This window comes from Ambystoma mexicanum, chromosome 10, assembly GCF_040938575.1.
Source record: "Ambystoma mexicanum isolate Mex_15411 chromosome 10, UKY_AmexF1_1, whole genome shotgun sequence".
Lineage (NCBI taxonomy): Eukaryota > Metazoa > Chordata > Amphibia > Caudata > Ambystomatidae > Ambystoma > Ambystoma mexicanum.
This window is the reverse complement of record NC_090932.1, coordinates 1312447396-1312465318: the sequence shown is the minus strand read 5'-3', so window position 1 is coordinate 1312465318 and position 17923 is coordinate 1312447396. Positions and strand designations below refer to the sequence as shown.

Below are 17923 nucleotides of genomic sequence, written 5' to 3'. Positions count from 1 at the left end.
GAGGAGGGAAGAGGCAGGGGAGGAAACGTGAGAGAGAAAAATAAAAAAAGAAAAAAAAAAGTGTCAGCAGGTGCATGCTGGTTTCCTGCACGAATTGTGTAAAAAGGGTACAAAAGTAGAATAAATATCTCTCCAGAGGATCAGCTTGAGGAGCTGGACAGAAGGACTATTTCACTGTGCACCATAGCTTTTGATTCATAGGACCAGCATTTGGTTATAATGAAATCTTGCATAGTTGTAGACCAGCTACAAAGCAAAACACTCCAATTAACTATTTTAATGGAATATTGGTTCAGTGAATCAGACGAGGTCTATAATCAAATACCATATAACCATATTAGCAATGGAAAGTTTAACGAAGATTAATGCTCATGGAAAGCGAATATAAACATACATTATTATAATATCCTTCACTCTCAGAAGAAGAATGTTGAACAATCCATAGGTAACGTATGGTTATTAAAAAAATGAAAGAACCATGGTCCTTTATCATCAAGCAGTATATAACATGGCTAATTATTATAAACAGTGAAACAAACCAAAATACGAGTGAGGGGGGAAAATAGCACGAACTGTTGTCTGAATCGAAAAATACAGGCATATGAAGGCTTTAAAGAAGGTTGTAGTACACCAGCTCAGACAGTTCATTTTATTCTTGGTAGACTAACTAAATGTATGGCATCCTATAAAAAATACCCTGTTACAAAATACCACAAAAAGGTAATTAATCGTCCTACAATAAGATAACGATGACACCAACTTTCAGGCACAAACACCATAGGATTAGCATGCAGATTCAACATCTATGCTGAGGTGTATGTATAGTCCTGTATGATACCAGTCTATGTGCACTACTTTAACAAAAAAGAAACCTGGGGTTCTGCCACGGATGGCAGCATTCAAGAGGAGTATTCATTGTTCCAGAGAAAGGACAAGTTCATACTATAGCGTGAGCAGAAATACAAATGTATCATAGTCCCATTAGAAACAGTGCATCAGGTCAGTGTTGTTCAATGAATGAGTTTATTATCAATGTACTCACGATTTTAGGCCATTTCCATATTGTCCAATCTGTGTGGACTCTGGGGTTCTCTTTGCTGATTTTCCAAACTGGATGACACTGGCAGCATCACCTGTTGAGAAATAAAGTCTGTAAGACATCTCAGTGAGATAGCAAAACTGTTGCAGTGATCGGTGCATAACGTATGGGTGTTGGGTTTGTATCCTAACAGGATCAGTTAGCAATCCGTCTTTCCAAGATCAACTAAATGAGTACAATTATGTTGGGCAACAGTATTGCCCATTACTATTGCTCTTGGTCGTTCATGGCAGTTTAGAATTATATGGGAAAACATTGTTTTCTTATTTCTTATTTTCTTATTGAAGAATATAAAAATACCATGATAAATTGGACAACAAATACGGCTAAATGCAGCAATAGTCTGTCCCCTGAAAATGCTCCTCTGCTGAAGACATTAACTCCCCCCAAAAATATATGGTACAGGAGACTTACTCAAGGATAGGACCAGGCCAACAGGCTGGTCTTGGAAACAAGACCACGCAGAGCAACAAAGGTTTGAATCACGGATAGGCGCTTAGAAACCAAACTCGAGTATGTTGTTAGGCGCGGTATACAAAAACGATTAAATAATTTAAATAAACTCAAATGGCTTTAAGGGACAGTTGTGTGCTTCCAGTAACCATAACTATTTTCTAAGTTGCTTAAGATACTGTTGGGATGAAAGTCCTAAACTGTGACCCAGTGACTCTGGTCATTTTGGATTTTGTCTTCTGGGTTCACAGACCTAATTTCCCAGCAAGTCCCCATCCAGGTCCTCAAGCGATGTGCCTGCAAGTCTCAGGTCAGGGTGGCCCAAAGTTATTCTGTAGCTTGTTTCCCCAAGCAGAGTGGCATTGCGTGCAAGTCAGGATTCCAATTTTGGGGATTATAGGGCCACTTTTTAGGGCCCATCACCTTTTTGCTTCTCCCCACCCATTTTATCATGATATCTAACCTTTTTTCGGTGGTCAAATAAATTGAATTCTAGTTAAGCCCCCCCCCCCCCCTTCTACTGCAACCCTTTCCACTCATTTTGAGTACATGGTTTTGTGTTTCCCATACAGCTTTCCGTTTGTGTTGCAGGGTGATTCTACCACCCTACATTGGATTTCGGGTGTAGGCTGATGACAGTTGTAATTTCGTTTTTGCTTCATCAAGGTGCAAGCCATTTCACTGCATTGGTAGTCCAATGCACCTTTTTCGGTAGTCATTGGGGTACCAATGCATTCTTTTAAGGCCTGCTGTTGGCCATTTGTATTTTAGGGCTTTCTCTGTGTTTGAATACCATAAGATAGCCTAAAATGAGAATTCTGCCTATGTGGGCTTTATGTGAGCAAACATGGCAGCCTCCATGTTGGGATTTACTGGTTTACACCAGTAAAAGTCCCTGTGCTGTTCGCCTCACATCCTGTGGGTGGTCTGGACTGAGTAGTAGTCCTAAGGGACAACCAGATTGTTTGGCCCCCTGATTCCATTGTCCCTAGATCCCTCTTGCGACTGGTGGGCTGGCTTTTGTCAGCCTCACTGAGTAGTGGTACTTAAGGGGAAACCCCTCCCAGTCTCTTTTTATAGGAGTTTCAGAAGCAACAAGTTTACACGCATATAAAAAGATGCCATGTACTTACTGGGTTATTCTGTTCCTATTGAGCCATCTTTCGTCAAACCAACATCATGAGAAGTGTGATTGAATCGAGGGAAGTCATCCCTTTTCCCCAAGAGAGGGCCCCTTCCTGTGAGGCAAGGGAAGAGAGCCCACTCCGCAATACCCTTCCTCGGGACAAGGACTCCCATGACGAACTCCCTCAACCTGGACGCACCATGGCTTACATGGGGTATATGAAAGCACAAGAAAATATTAACTGTCAATACTGGGACGTACAAACTCCTATGGGTTATCTTTATCTTTTGAGAAAAGGTAGTTTTCCCTTTAAATCAAGATGTCCACTTTTCTGGGATGAGTATGTTAAGGACCATACACCCTCAGATGAAGCGAGAAGCAGGAGAAGAGAAAGGATCGGAATACAGGCTCGGGGAGGACCCAAGCTGAGGAAAACCAGTCGAAGGTGGAAAGCTGGAAACCTGCGAATTTCAAACTCGCTTGCAGACGCTGCCCAGGAGGCAGAAGTTACGGCATTCCCAGGATTCGAGAAACCGAAGGCAGGAGCAGAGACAGTGGCAAGGCCATGGAAACAATCCTGTAGTGGACTGACGGTCCAAAGAACATCGCAGAGACTGCCAAAAGCAGAGGACTACAGAGTGTCCGTGAGTAACAGCCCAACACGGGTACATCACAAGGAGGAACGAGAAAGCGAAGACAAACGCCAGGGAGAGGACAGCATCCAAGATAGAGAGAGCCCCCAAGACCGAAGCCTGCTGGCAACATTCTCCTTTAGGAAAGAAGGAAAACGAGAGGTCGGGGGAGACTCCAGAAAACCACTGTAATTCACAGTTAACTTGTCACAGTAGAAAACATGAAACAGAGTAAGTTTTGAAAGCCAATGGATACAAAGATTGTGAATCAAGAGAAAACACGCATTTAACTCCTCAAAGTAGAACATATAAAACAGGTTTAACTTGCAAAACAAATAGATACAAATGTAGGAAATCAAGCGAAAACGTTGATGAGAAACTGGACAATAAGCGAGAGAAACAGTGGGACAAAATACCCTGGTAAAGGGGGAAAAATAATGAACCATCCCGCACAAGAAGAATATAGTTATAGTATTAAAGCGAGACAAAGACATTGCTTTGAGCCTACTGGTTTAAACCAGACACAAACCCCAGTGATACCGCAAAAGGAGAATATTCATAATATTAAAAAGTAAAAGCACATGAAAATACTATTCCCTTAGACGGGCATAACAAGAGCTGTGACCAAAGCCATAAACGTAGTAAGAGAGCAAAAAGGGATTCAAGAGGGAGAGAGAAATCGCAACATCCTACTTGGGTCATTAAATAAGTTAATACAAGAAGTCACAAGATTTGCTGATTGTCTATTAAAGGGTGGCACTATTAGTACCCTCGGGAGACGGGAGTCATTCTCCTGACCCAACTTAGTTTTCCCTTAGTGGTAGGGTCAGTTCGGGTAATTTTGGATAGCAGACTTGTTTCTTTGGACATTCATGACTGACAAACGAGCACACTAGTTAGTAATATAGGCAGGGACCACCCACAGCTATAGGGAACGTTGGGCCTTCTACCTTTAATTTAATAAACAATAGTTTACAATGTCCACTGAGAGCCAGTGTCATCCTTCTGACCAAACACAGTAGCTGCCTCTGGTCCTGGGATGGGCACATGCTCTGGATACTCACTCAATGCGGTCCTTCTGGTCCATGGTAAACACTTTTCAAAAACACGTTTTTAATCACATTTCGCATTGGTTAATGTTGGTTGTCTTCTTGCTTTGCTGCATCCTCTTCTAAAACCTCTGGTTCTTTGACTCTTTAACTGACCTCTGATCTCTCCACTGTGGTCTCCTCTGGTCCTGCCTGTGGTTGTTTGCCGTCAAATCCACAATTCTGGGGTACAACTGAGACCAACTTCATTTTTCCAATGCATTTAGATGGCCTACTGACATATTCTACTCACCTTGGAACTCTCCTAGATTGACTTTGGGGTTACTATGACGAATCCTGCGGAATTCTCACTGAATCCCAGCCTAAAATCTCTCATGCAGCCAGGGGAAGGCAGCCGTTACCTGATCCGGTCCCTGGTGGCCGGTATTAGTCGGGTGGATCACATGGGAGGAGTAGGCCATCAAGGGAATGAGAGGACTGTCAGGGCAAACGTGATATCCATCCTCTTGTGAGGGTGAGGGTTCCCTAATGCTGGAATATCTGATGGCCTGTTGTCATAGTATGGGCTTTGTCTCCCAGACTTCCCCCAAGGCATAAAGGGTGAAAACCCATATGGTAAACATGGAAACAAAATATGTTAACGTCAGGGAGTTAATACTATTTCTGATTGTTATAATTCTACCTTACATTTGAATAATGAAATCGAAACAACCATTCAATCCTTTGAGAACTTCCCCTAAATGTCCACCTATAAATCACTAAAACAGAATAAATTGAATAATCCTAAAAAGAATATGAACATTATGGACCTCAAGTCCCATAATGCTATTAGTACTGAGACGAGGAAGAGGAGCTCAGAGTTACAGAACTGTAGTGTCCAGTATAGTGGTTCTAATAACCCACACCTTAGTGGGACCTTTAAACTTTTAAAGGCCTTCAGGTGCAGACAAGAAGCAGTGGCAGAAGCAGGAGGAAGAAGTAGGAGACGGAGCCGCCGCTGTATTGGAAGCGGGACGTTGTGTCAAGGAAGTTGCAGATATCGGCAGAGAACACACAGTGGGAAGCGGTATGGAAACTAGCTGTCCCGACGGTGAGAGAAGCTCTCCTAGTCCTGCATGCAGCTCCGGTGTGTGGCGTTCACCGGAGAGGGAGTGGAGCAGAGAAAGCTCCAACTGCATGAGGCGCAAGCAACAGGAACATTACCAGAACCGTCAGACGCCTGTGCAAACCCAACGCAAGAAGAAACCGGAGCAGCAGGTCCTGCGGAGATGCACAGAAAGACTGTTGAGTTGGCCTTTGTCAGTTAATCCCGGGGCACTCCGAAACAGAGCACTGGCTCAAAATAAGAAAATACCAAACTAATTAATTGAAGCAATTTGGCGCAACCCTTATCTTAAGAGAGATCAAGTTAAATATTGTGGTCATCATTGTCAAAGCCAAAAGGGGACAATATTTAAAACAAAGTGCAGAAGAATATTGTAACCACCATTGCCAAAGCCAAAAGTGAAGAATATTAACAATATTCAAACAAAGTGAATGTGAATTACAAACAGGAAAAGTACTCGTAAAAGAAGATTATAACCAGCACTGGCTAAGCCAAAAAAAGGCAATTAAAGAAAACTAAAGATGGCTAGAAGCCCTCCTTTTAACAATCTTCAAGGGGGAGAGAAATATAAACTGCATTGCTTGTGGCAAATTAATCAAGTGTGAGAGACATTGTCAATGTATACTGTATCCTTGAAGAAATTAATAACCCTCAAAAGACTTATCCATGAAGTAAATGTTGATTTAAATTTCCCCATTGAGGATTTAATAGTGGAAAGTTTGAAACAACCCTCACCACAAAGTAATGATAGTAGTAGTGGTAGTAGCAATAGTAGTGGTAGGAGGAGGAGGAGGAGGAGCTTTATCATGGCAGGCAAGTATACCAGGAAAGTGACAAAAAAAGTGGTTAGTCCTGGCCGGGGAATCGATCCGGAAGAAGAGAAGTTTAAGTACTGCAATGGTAGAAGATTGTGGTGTAAAGAATGTGGTACATCCACTGGTGTGCTTTGGTGAACTATTGTAAAATCATCCTGACAAAAAACTGTTATGAAGAACATATGTGATATAATAAAAAAAAATATTTGGTCTTCAGAGAAAAGAATAATTATATTGCATACTGACTTGATGTATGAAGATAAAGTATTTGTGGTTTGTCAAACAGCAGTTTGTGGATACTTTAACCATTGTCTTGAAGAGTAAGAAATCCTAATTGAAAATAAGACAAATATATTGCCAAGTGAAGAACCTATGAAATGAACTGCAGGGGTCATTGTTGGCTGAGGTGCAAACTCTGGTTTAACTGATCCCAACATTTTTTTTTTATTATTTTTTTTAAAACCTTTACTTACCGGGTCATTCTGCTCTCCTGGAACAGTGTTTTAAGGAACCAACACTAAATATTCACCTATGGGCCCTCGGTATTCAAGATAATCACACACACAAGGGCCCCACGGTCAGTGGTAGTCAGGTTCTGCAGGTTCCCTTCTGCCCCCTAGGGCGGAATCCTGCTCTGCTACCCTACCCTTAGGGATGCTCGGTTTTGAACCCTCCACTGGATCTCTTCTTCTGGGTCGCCACTGGTGTCCCCTGGGGTAGACTGCCTTCTTCTCGGTACCTATGGGAAGGAACCAGGGTTTACCAGGTTTTTCATCAAAGCTGCAGGTCACCTTACAGGCTCTGTCCTGTTTCCTGTGGGTGGATCCCTTCAACTTTAGAACTCTTACCAGTTGCAGTTTTCTTGGGTCCCCCTGAAGCCCCTGGAATGTGTCGCTAAGCCCTAGACTTTTAAAGACTATCAAATGTATTAGGGATTTTACATCAATGTATTACACTCCTGCATATAACATGCACTGTTTCACTGTGGTGCTACCGTATCCTACATTGGTGTGTTATATGCCCTAATTTATTTGTCTCCTGTTAGGGCTACCATTTCAAGCGCAGCCAGAAACGTTGGCAGACTAATTTTGAAGATCAGTAAGCATGTCTATGCATTATTATTTGCTAATAGCTAAGTCAATATATTATTATATTACTCACTAGAGTACTTATAGTTAAAGTTGTGAGTGGGTCTCCTTTTTTTACAGATTTGTGAAATATTTTAATTTAAAAAATTCCTTGCAAATTGAGAATTAGTAGAGTTTTGTAATATATGCTGTCCGTTTAGTAACAAGACACAGCAGTCTGATTGGGACTCTACCTAATTAAATTGATATTTCAATACATTTCATCAAATTGTAGAAAATCCAATGGTTAATCTCCCAGATGAAGAATATATTGATATTCGAAACGCTGACAAAAAATACAGATACCATTTGGAGCTGTGAAAATTCATGTGAAATTTGGAATTGATGTGTATAAATTATATTGTAACAATATATTTGTTGAACGATTTCGAATATAAGATGACAAAAAATATGGTAAGTGAAGAAAATGTGTTAAGCTATTCAACTCACAAGGAATAGCATAAAACGGGCACTGCCGGCTATACCAACAGGGACCGAAGAAAAATCCATTGACGGTACAAAACACCGGAACCAACAATAAAACTAACACCACACCAACTACTAACCCTCCCCACGCCGGACTCTTCTCAAGCACACCCCACACTTACCTCACACGCAGCAAACAAACATCCCAATTACTGGACGTTTCCCTTTCAGACACAATCACCTCAGTGCGCACAACCCAAACACACCTAGAAACCAGACTCGCATAAGTAAACAGTTCAAACAGGTTCTACAAGCACCAACAGAAAAGCACAGCCTCTATCCTGCGCCCGCTGCCCTCACTAACCTACCCAATCCACCCTCTTACAGAACCACGTGAGCACAAGACCATGCCAATGGTACCGGTGCACGGTATAAATCAACTTAAAATAACAACATTTTACTCTAATTAAGAAACTTAGTTTATTGTAATGCTTGCTGTAGAATGCGGGAGACCAACTCTGTTTTTCCGAGTTGTTACATCAATTCATTTGTTGACTTCAGCGGTGTCTAGATTTTCTGTGCGCACCTAATTATAGCATGCATGTCACCATAAGCACAAGTTATATTAGGTGCAATGCTGCCACCCAAAGGCCAGCCATGCAGTGAAACCTTTTTGCCATTTACTGCAAACAATGTTTATTTGAAGTAAATGTCAAATAAACATTTCAAACATCCCCATTTTTGCCAGGCAGGTCGAGTACCTTTCAAATGGTACTCGCCCTTCATAAAATCTCCTTGCCTGTGCACGTGGGCGTGTAGATTTTGCCCTGGATTATGTGCCCATATCTCATCATATACATCTATTAGGCTGCTCTTTTTATAGGAGACCTTAAACCTAGTGGACAGCAGCACCAGTCATTCATCCAATCCTCCGGCGTGGGTGTTTTGGGTGGTTTCTATACCCCAAGTGTCTCCTCCTTGGCAACAATCATTGCTTGGTAGGTCCACAACTTGGAATCTTGTGAAAGCAAGATCACCTTCAGCTCCCGGGGAATGCTGTGCCCCATGACCAAGTCAAATCTATGAAGAAGATAATTCCAGAAATGCACCACTGTCTCATATTCCCAAAACATATGGTTGTAGGACACCTTTATTATATGGCAAGCACAAATCGAACGTGCCCAGCTTACATGGCAACATCCTAATTGGGGCCAAAATAACCTATAAACAAAAAGGTCTGCTGCCACAGTCTCGGATTCAAGTCTATTTTTATACATTTCAAGTTTAAATACGCCAGAGTGCAGGGGCATTCACTGATCGCGATTCCCAGCGTCTCCTCCTAACTTTGCCTATAAATACATTCAGCGGCACAAATACAGTCCCCTGCGCCCAGTAACTTATATGGGCAGGCATGGAAACCGGAAGGAGCAACAATGAGGCGCTATAGTGTTGGTACATGTATGCAGGACTTTGGACAGTATATCAAAGAGATTAGTCCCTTCTCTGTACCTCGTTCTTTTCACCTTCTCTCAATTTGCATTTAAAGCACAGAAAAATCAAAAGTCATCAGGAAGCCATCGGCGCAAACATTGTTAATTTTTTAGAATACCTACCCCTCCACAGCCAATTCAGTTTTTTGTCATGCTACTTCAGAGCTGGATTAGTGAGGCTCCCTCATGCAGCAGCTTCATCTTTCCCACATCTACCACTGCAGTCATCTTCTGCTCAATGGCATGGGCTACTGCCAGTCAAGTTGGGGTCTCTTAGCTGCATTCCTTACAAAGCCACCCATGGTTACCTACCCCAGGGTCAGCAGTGAATCTCTAAAACATCTCAATGTAATCACCTTATGGTCTGGCTCTACTGAGGAGTATCAAAACCTTGGTACATCCACTCTACTTTTGAAAGATTCCCATTGGCACACAACCGCTTCATTTCCAATCCCACAGGAATGTCCTAAATACTTCCTCTATGCACGGTGCAGCCCTTCTGGATAGTGGCAGTAGAACCATATTAAAAATGTATATACCCTAGGTAGAAGTGTCATCTTACTACAACGCATTTTGCCCCACAGGGTGAGCTGCAGTTTACTCCATCACGGACCGTCCAGTGTGCATTCCTTCATAATTAAGTATACGTTCTTGCGACTAAGTATTTAAATTCCATTCCTGCCCATTGGATGTGTACATGTATTATGCATAATACTCCATTTACAATATACTAGGAAACCAGTGCTAAGTTCTGTGGGGCACCCTTGCATTCAGACAAGTACTGTGTGTAATATTGCCTACAGGCCTTTTTTCAGCTAAGAACGTCCATATGTATTGCGTTTTCCCCGAGGTATAGAACTTACATTTTAGGGTAAATAGTTGCTTAGGCCTTACCTGCCCATTTACTATATTTTACATACACTATGGTGTAACACAAGTACTCCTTGTTCCCATCCAAAATATATTATGTGTATATTACTTTACGAGGCGCCCCACGGAAATCGGCATTGAGGGGTAGTTAACTACACTTGTGCAGTGTTCTGATCTGATCCGAACATTGCTAATCCCTGTAGTTTGATATTTTCAGTGGTAGAACTCTTAGCTGCAATTAGTAAGCAATCTGTGGACCGTTGCGCTGGCCCAGATGGGGTCCCTGCCGATCTGTACAAAAACCTCACAGAATTTTGGGCACCAATTCCTGCAGTCGCATTTAATGCATTAGTGCAAATGGGAGAAATGCCAGACAGTTGGAAACCGGCACTTATCTTCCCAATTTTCAAAAAAGGAGTGACCGACAACCCTGCATCTTACATGCCAGTCTCAACTGTAGACACAATTTAAAATCTTTTGAAGAGCTCTTGTAGGGAAAACGGGGCGATGGGTGGAACAAAACATTTCCTCTCGGAAATTCAGTTGGGGTTTAGGCCAGGGCTGGGGACACTTGAACAGGCTCTAAATGTATATCGAATTGTGGCTAACTGTATTTAAAAGTTACTTACCAACTAGTAACGTTCTTTCGACTGGATGTTCCTCCAATGTATTCCACATCTTTGACATGTAATGTCCACAGCTGTGTACTTCAGAAACTTTTTTGACAGAGGGCATCCTGCGTCGATGGCGGCGGGTCGATGTCCCTCGAAGGCCTCCATTGAGGGCGACGTCATCGGATGTTATAATGGGACGCACGGCGCCCGTAGCGACAGTTTATTTTTTTTTTCTCCATAACGTGCAACATGCACCCAATCCAATGCCTGCTTGACTGCACACAGCCTTGAGAGAACGTAAGCTGCATTAGCCTAGGAAATTCTCCAGAGGGGCAGGCTGGGAGGGCGATGTGGAATACGCTGGAGGAACATCCAGTCGAAAGAACGTTACCAGTTGGTAAGTAACTTGTTCTTCGAATGGATTGTGTCCTCCAACGTATTACACATCTTTGACAGACTCCCAAAAGCAGTACCAGAAAATGGAGGAGGGGAAAAGAATGTATAATACCCAATCAGATGGCAGAATAAAGCACTGCCTTACCAAAGGCCATTCTTGACCATGGAGGATATCCAGGAAGTCATGTTTGACAAAGGTGTGGATAGAAGCCCATGTAGCTGCGTCACAAATATTCCTAATAGGAACTCACAGGGCCGTGGAAGTAGCAACGCCCCTAGTGGAATGAGCATGCAACCCCTCAGGAGGGTACTTACCCGCCAAACGGTAAAATTCCGTAATGGTGAGGATAGTCCACCTGGACAAGGTCTGTTTGGTAACAGCCTGGCCCAATCGGTGTCAAGCATACCCCACAAAGAGTTGATTGTCCACTCTGACCCTGGACATCCTAGAAATATAAAAGCTTAGCTCTCCTAGGGTCGGGTCCAACCTATGGAGTTGCTCCTCTTCCTTACCAGGATAAGGAGGAGGATAGAAAGACGGAAGAACCACTTTCTGGCTTAAATGAAATTCAGAGACTACCTTAGGTAGAAAGAAAGGACGTACCCTCAGTACAACCCTATCCTTGCGGAACACAGTAAAGGGCGGCTAAGATGAAAGTGCCTGCAATTCACTCTCTCTAAGAGCGGACGTAACCGCAAGCAAGAACACCGTCTTGAAAGACAATAGTCTCAAAGGACAAGAGTGCAATGGTTCAAATGGAGCACCCATCAAGAATTTCAAGACCAAATTCAGATCCCAAACTGGCACCTGGAACACATTAGTGAGTCCTTTAAGAAATTGGGAAATCAAAGGAATCTTAAAATAAGAATATTCTTCAGACGAGCGCTTGAAGATAGACAGCGACGCCAGCTAACCTTTAATGGTACCTACTTGAAGGCCCCTGTAGACCAAAGAAAGCAAGAAAGATAGAATCATGGAAATGGAACACTGAAAAGGATCAAATTTTGTCCTCTGCACCAGTCGCAAAACTCAACAGTACAGGGATTTTGTTGCTGGCTGCCTGGCCGAAAGCAACTCCTCCATCACATCATCCGGGAGGTCCCAAATTCTTATACCTCAACCTTTCAGATGCCAAGCATGAGGGTTGAGAGTCCTGATGTCTGGATCGAGAGGGATCGAGAGAGAGATTCCCTGGAGCAGAATCTCTCGCATTTTCAGTTGGCACTGGTCACGAAGAGATCCACTTGTGGGGTTCCCCAAAGGGCGAAATCTCCAGAAGGACCTCCTGAGCCAACACCCACTCGTGAGAGACTGTGCTCTGCCTGCTCAGAGCGTCTTCCGCCGCAGTCTCCTCTCCGGTCAGATAAACTGCTTAGAAAGATATTTCCTGCTGGATTGCCCAGAGCCAGAGCTGCATCGCCTCTCTGCACAACGGGAGTGACCCTGCCCCCTCCCCTTTTTTTTGTTGAGGCAATGCATGGCCACTGTATTGTCCGTCATGATCAGGACAACCTCCCCCCCCCCCCCCGCACAGATGGCAGAAAAGCCTTCAGGGCCAGCCTGATGGCCCTCAGCTCCAACAGGTTGATGTGGAGTTTGGACTCCGACGGAGACCAACGACCGGTGGCAGTCAAATCTTCAGAATGAGCTCCCCATCCTGTGAGGGAAGCATCCGTTACAACTGTCACCTCCGGCCACAGTTGCCAAAACGGCTCCCCCTTCATCAGGTTCCCCTCGTTGGCCCACCACAGCAGATCCTGTGAGACCGAGAGTGGAATCTGAACGGGATCCGACATCTTGCCTGAGAATTGGGACCACTGCATCTTGAGGACCCAGCGCAACCTGGCCTCTGGCACCAGGAAAATGCAGGATGCCATGAGGCCGAGCAACCTTAAAAATTCAAAAGACAGGAGACTATGGGTATGTTGAAACTTGTCCACCAACTGCACAATGTGATGAGCCCTCACCTTGGGAGGCAAGCACTTCCAAGGACCTGTCCAACACAGCCCCGATGTACTGGAGGTGTTGGGAAGGTGTCAGAGGAGACTTCTAGAAATTGAGGGAGAAGCCCAGCTTGTGGAGGGAGCGGCAAGTCAGACCGAGATGATCCATTGCTTGCCCGGGAAAACGTGCACGGATCAGCCAGTCGTCCAGGTAGGGGCAGACGTGAATCCCTCTCTCGCCTGAGATACGCTGCCACCACCACCACCACCATTAGGTTGGTGAAGACCCTCGGGCGGAGGTCAATCCGAACGGCAGAACCCGGACCTGAAAGTGCAATTCGCCAGCCGCAAACCTCAGGTACTCTGTGCTTTGGTTGAATCGGCACATGAAAGTAAGCATCCTATAGGTCCAGAGACACCAACCAATCCTGAAGTTGAAGGGCCTGAAGGACTTGAGAAAGAGTGACCATCTTGAACTTGTCCTTCCTCAGAAGTTTGTTCAACCAAAGCAAGTCCAAGATGGGTCTCAATCCCCAGTCTTTCTTTGAAATCCAAAAATATGGGGAACACCATCCCTTTTTCTTCTCCGCTACAGGCACCAGCCTTTCTCCAGCAGGGTCAAGATTTCCTACACAAGGAGCAGATCTAGAAGCTTCAAAGAGATTCCCTGGTGGATTGTCGTGAGGCCGCTTCAGGAAGGGAAGGCAGTAGCCGTGGGCCATTGTATCCAGAACCCACACATCCAAAGTAATAGCTTGCCATTCTTTGAGATGCTGAGACAGTCTGCCCCCAACCGGCTAACAATGGGACATGGCCTCACACTCGTTTTGGAGCAGCTGCGGCAGCGCCTGAAGGCAAAGATCCCTTTGACTGGCGGCTCCTCTCGTACTAGCAAAGGAGGAGTAGTAACAAAAAGAACCTCCCTTCCACTGCTGTCCCCTAGGATGAAAAGGCAGAGGTTGATGCACAGCTGCGCTCAAAGATTTCGCTGCAGCTTTTGAGGTCATAAACCTCTCATCAGCATTGCTGCCTAACAAATAGGCGCCTTCAAAGTGCATGTTCAAAAGACGGGCTTGCACATCCGGAGCAAAACCAGACTTCCGCAACCACGCATATCTGCGTATAACGGTGCTCGCAGCAATGGATCAGCCAACACTGTCGGCCGTGTCCAATCCCGACTGAAGGGATACACACATGGCATCCTTGCCATCCTGCACAAGAGCAAGGAAGCCATCCCTTTCTTCCCCTTTGGGAATATACTCAGCCGCTAGAGAAACACAATTCCGCAGAGTGTGTGAAAATCTTGCTAAGGCACAAGTGGAGTTGGCTGACTTAAACACCATACTCCCCGCAGCAAACACCTTGCGTGCCCAACCGTTGAAGCGTTTGTCGTCCCTATCAGGAGGGATGGTATGGTACGCTGCCTGCCTCGAGGTGGCTGTAGTCGCCTGAACCACCAAACTCTCGGTAGTGGGGTGAGATGAAAGGTAGCTGGTATCGCTACCAGAAGGGCAGTATTTCAATTTGTTCACTGCCGGAAGAGAGATTCCGGTGTCTGCCAAGCAGCCGCCACCCTTTTCTGCAACATCAAATGAAAAGGTAACACCGGGTGAGAGAAAGGACCGTGATCCAAAATATCTGTTAAGTCATCCTGAACAAAAGCTTCAGGAGGACTGGACTAGCCAAGATACTCAGTGACCCTAGCCAACAGTCTCCTGTAGGAAGACTCAGCATGAGCCCCAGGCTCAGGCCTGCCAAATTCCACCTCAGAAGAAGTGTCCAAGCCACTGGCATCATGAAGAGATTGCCTCAACTCTTCCAATTGACTGTCCCCAGAAAAGACAGGAGCCACCTCAGGCTCAACAGGGTCAAAATCGAACCTAATCAGTGCCGGATTGTGGGGTTTCGCTTTGGGGGTTTGTCAACCTGTCACATCTGCAGTTTACTGAAAAAGGCTTTTTTTAAAGAAATGTTAGGCCTCCCACATTCCACCACCAATTCTGCTGTGCACCAAGAACTGCAGTGAATTTGATATGGGATACATTACTCACCGTAATCGTATTTCTGATGCTTGTATCTGCTTAGATTCACATGCTGTGCATAGCCGACCCGACATCTAGTGGAAGCTGCGGAGTATTACAGTTTGTTTTTCTAAACTCGAAAATGGGCGTCGACACAGGGCGTGCCAGTAATACTATCCCTAGTGTGACGTCCACTGTACCCAAGATCCCTCACGCGTCTAGGATCCTCAGATTGTATTTTTTCTGACATGAGGTAGCATGAGGAGTAGCGTGAGTACAGATAATCCAAGCAGATAGACAGAAAGGTAAGACTACAAGCAATCATGCGCCTTCTCTCGGAGGGGAGGAAGGGTGGGTCGCATGTGAATCTAAGCAGATACAAGCATCAGAAAAACGATTACGGTGAGTAATGTATCCCTTCTGAGGCTTGTGGAATCTGCTTAGATCACATGCTGTGCATAGATTACCGAGCAGTACCAGAAGAAGGAGGTGGGATGTGAGCAGGGTCATGAGCAAATAAGTGTCTTAGAACCGCTTGTCCCACTTGTGTATCTGCCTTGGAATGGGTGTCAATGCAGTAATGCTGAGTAAAAGTGTAAATAGAGCTCCAAGTAGCTGCTTTGCAAATGGTGTCAAGGGGTACATTTGCAATGAAAGCCAGAGTGGCCCCAATGCCTCTATTAGAGTGGGCCCTTGGTGTAAAAGGCAGAATCTTTTCAGAGAGTGAGTAACACAGCTGGATACAGTTAATAATCCACTTCGAGATGGCACCTTTAGAGACGCGATCCCCCTCTCTGCCTGTAGCTACGGAGACAAACAGTTGATCTGTTTTCCTTAGCGGTCTTGTTTTATTTACATAGTAGAGGACCGCCCTACGCACATCTAGGGTGTGTAGTTTCACCTTAGCCGAGCTTTGCGGGTTCTGGAAGAAAGCCGGAAGCTTGATGGACTGGTTTACATGGAATTTTGATATAAATTTAGGTGAGAACCTAGGGTGTGTGCGTAAAACCAGTTTGTCTTTATGGATAGTAAAGAAGGGATCTTGCACTGACAGAGCCTGAATTTCACTTGCCCTTCTTATAGAAGTAATATTTACTAAGATGGCTGTTTTATAAGTCAGGTCTTTGAGACTGCTTTTATGCATGGGTTCGAAAGGGGGGCCCATGAGCTTGGCTAGCACCACATTAAGGTCCCACCCTGGTGGTGGGTTTGAAATAGGAGGGTGGAGTCTCTTTACTCCTTCCATGAAGGCTTTAACTACTGGTACTTTCCACCACGACACCTTGCTATGGGAAGTGGTGTAAGCCGAGAGGGCTGCCAGGTGTACTTTCAGTGAGCTAAAAACCAATCCTGCATCTAGCAGGTGGAGCATGTATGTAACAATAGTGGAAGGAGTGCAATCAACTGGGTTGATTGGTCTACTCTGGCACCAGATAACGAACCTCTTCCACTTGTCAAAGTAACAGTGCCTTGTGTTTGGTTTCCTAGATTCCTTTAGGATGTCCATACACCTCTGTGGCAAATTGAGGTGTCCAAACTCTATGACCGCAGGAGCCATGCTGCCAGGTTCATTGAGTTGGGTTGCTGGTGCACCGTTTGACCTTGGTGCTGGGACAGTAGGTTGTACCAGGCTGGAAGTTTGATGGGCTCGCACACCGCCATCCTGCAAAGGTGTGGGAACCAGGGTTGTCTTGCCCACATGGGAGCAACTAGGACGAGCGTCATCGATTCCCTGTTCATCTTGTTCACCACTTTCCTGATGAGGCGTTTGTGGAAAACCGTACGCAAACATCCCTGACCAGTTCATCCACAGGGCGTTCCCCTGGGAGTCTGGTTGGGGGAACCTGGATGCAAATCCTGGGCATTGTCTGTGTTCGCTTGTGGCGAATAAGTCTATAGTGGGGAAACCCCACTGAGAGAAGAGATCTTCTACGACCTCTCTGTGAAGAACCCATTCGTGTTCCTCTGGGAGGGAGTCTCTGCTCAGAGCATCCGCTAGGGAATTGAGCTCCCCTGGAACATGTTGTGATGACAGGAAGATGTTCCGTCTGAGTGCCCATATCCAGATTTTCTGGGCAAGCTTGGACAGATTTGGCGAGCGAGTCCCTCCTTGCTTGTTCAGGTAGAACATGGCTGTAGTGCTGTCCGTCCGGATTTGCACTGACAGGTTTAGTAGGTGGGGCTCGAACGCCTGAAGCACTCTGAATACTGCCAGAAGCTCTAGCAGGTTGATGTGGTTCTTGGCCACTGAGTGAGACCAGAGACCCTGAGCTGTGTGGTAGAGATGGTGAGCTCCCCACCCCGTCAGACATGCATCTATAGTGACTACTGCCTGTACTTCTGGATCGTAAAAGGGTTTCCCCTGTGCGAGATTTTCTCTTGTCCACCAGTGAAGGCTTTGTACCAGTGTTGGCGAAACGACCACTAGATCGTCCCACTGACCACTTGCCTGAGACCACTGTTTCGCCAACCATTCCTGCATGGGACGCATGCGCAGGAGCGCGTGGGGGACCAGGTAAATGCATGACGCCATCATGCCCAGTAAACACATTGCTTTGCGTACCGTTATTTGTTGACCGGTCTGATAATGCGGAATTTGCAGTAGTATATTCCGAATTCTTTCTTCTGAAGGAAAGGTCAACCCCTCCTGGGTATCCAGGATTGCTCCTAGGAATTGTTTTGAGGTTCTTGGCACCAGGCTTGACTTCTTCTCGTTGATTGAGAAGCCTAACTCGTGGAGGAGGTCGATAGTCCTT

At 45.1% G+C, this 17923-nt stretch overlaps 1 protein-coding gene across 2 annotated transcripts in view; it reads right to left on the bottom strand.

The window, feature by feature from the left end:
* Positions 1-17923, bottom strand: part of MORC2 (MORC family CW-type zinc finger 2) — a 959542-nt gene that overhangs the window by 796006 nt on the left and 145613 nt on the right. For both annotated transcript variants that reach the window (XM_069619348.1, XM_069619349.1), the window contains exon 6: positions 1043-1133. In XM_069619348.1, the coding sequence (XP_069475449.1) occupies positions 1043-1133 (91 nt within the window). The remainder of the gene's footprint in view (positions 1-1042; positions 1134-17923) is intronic.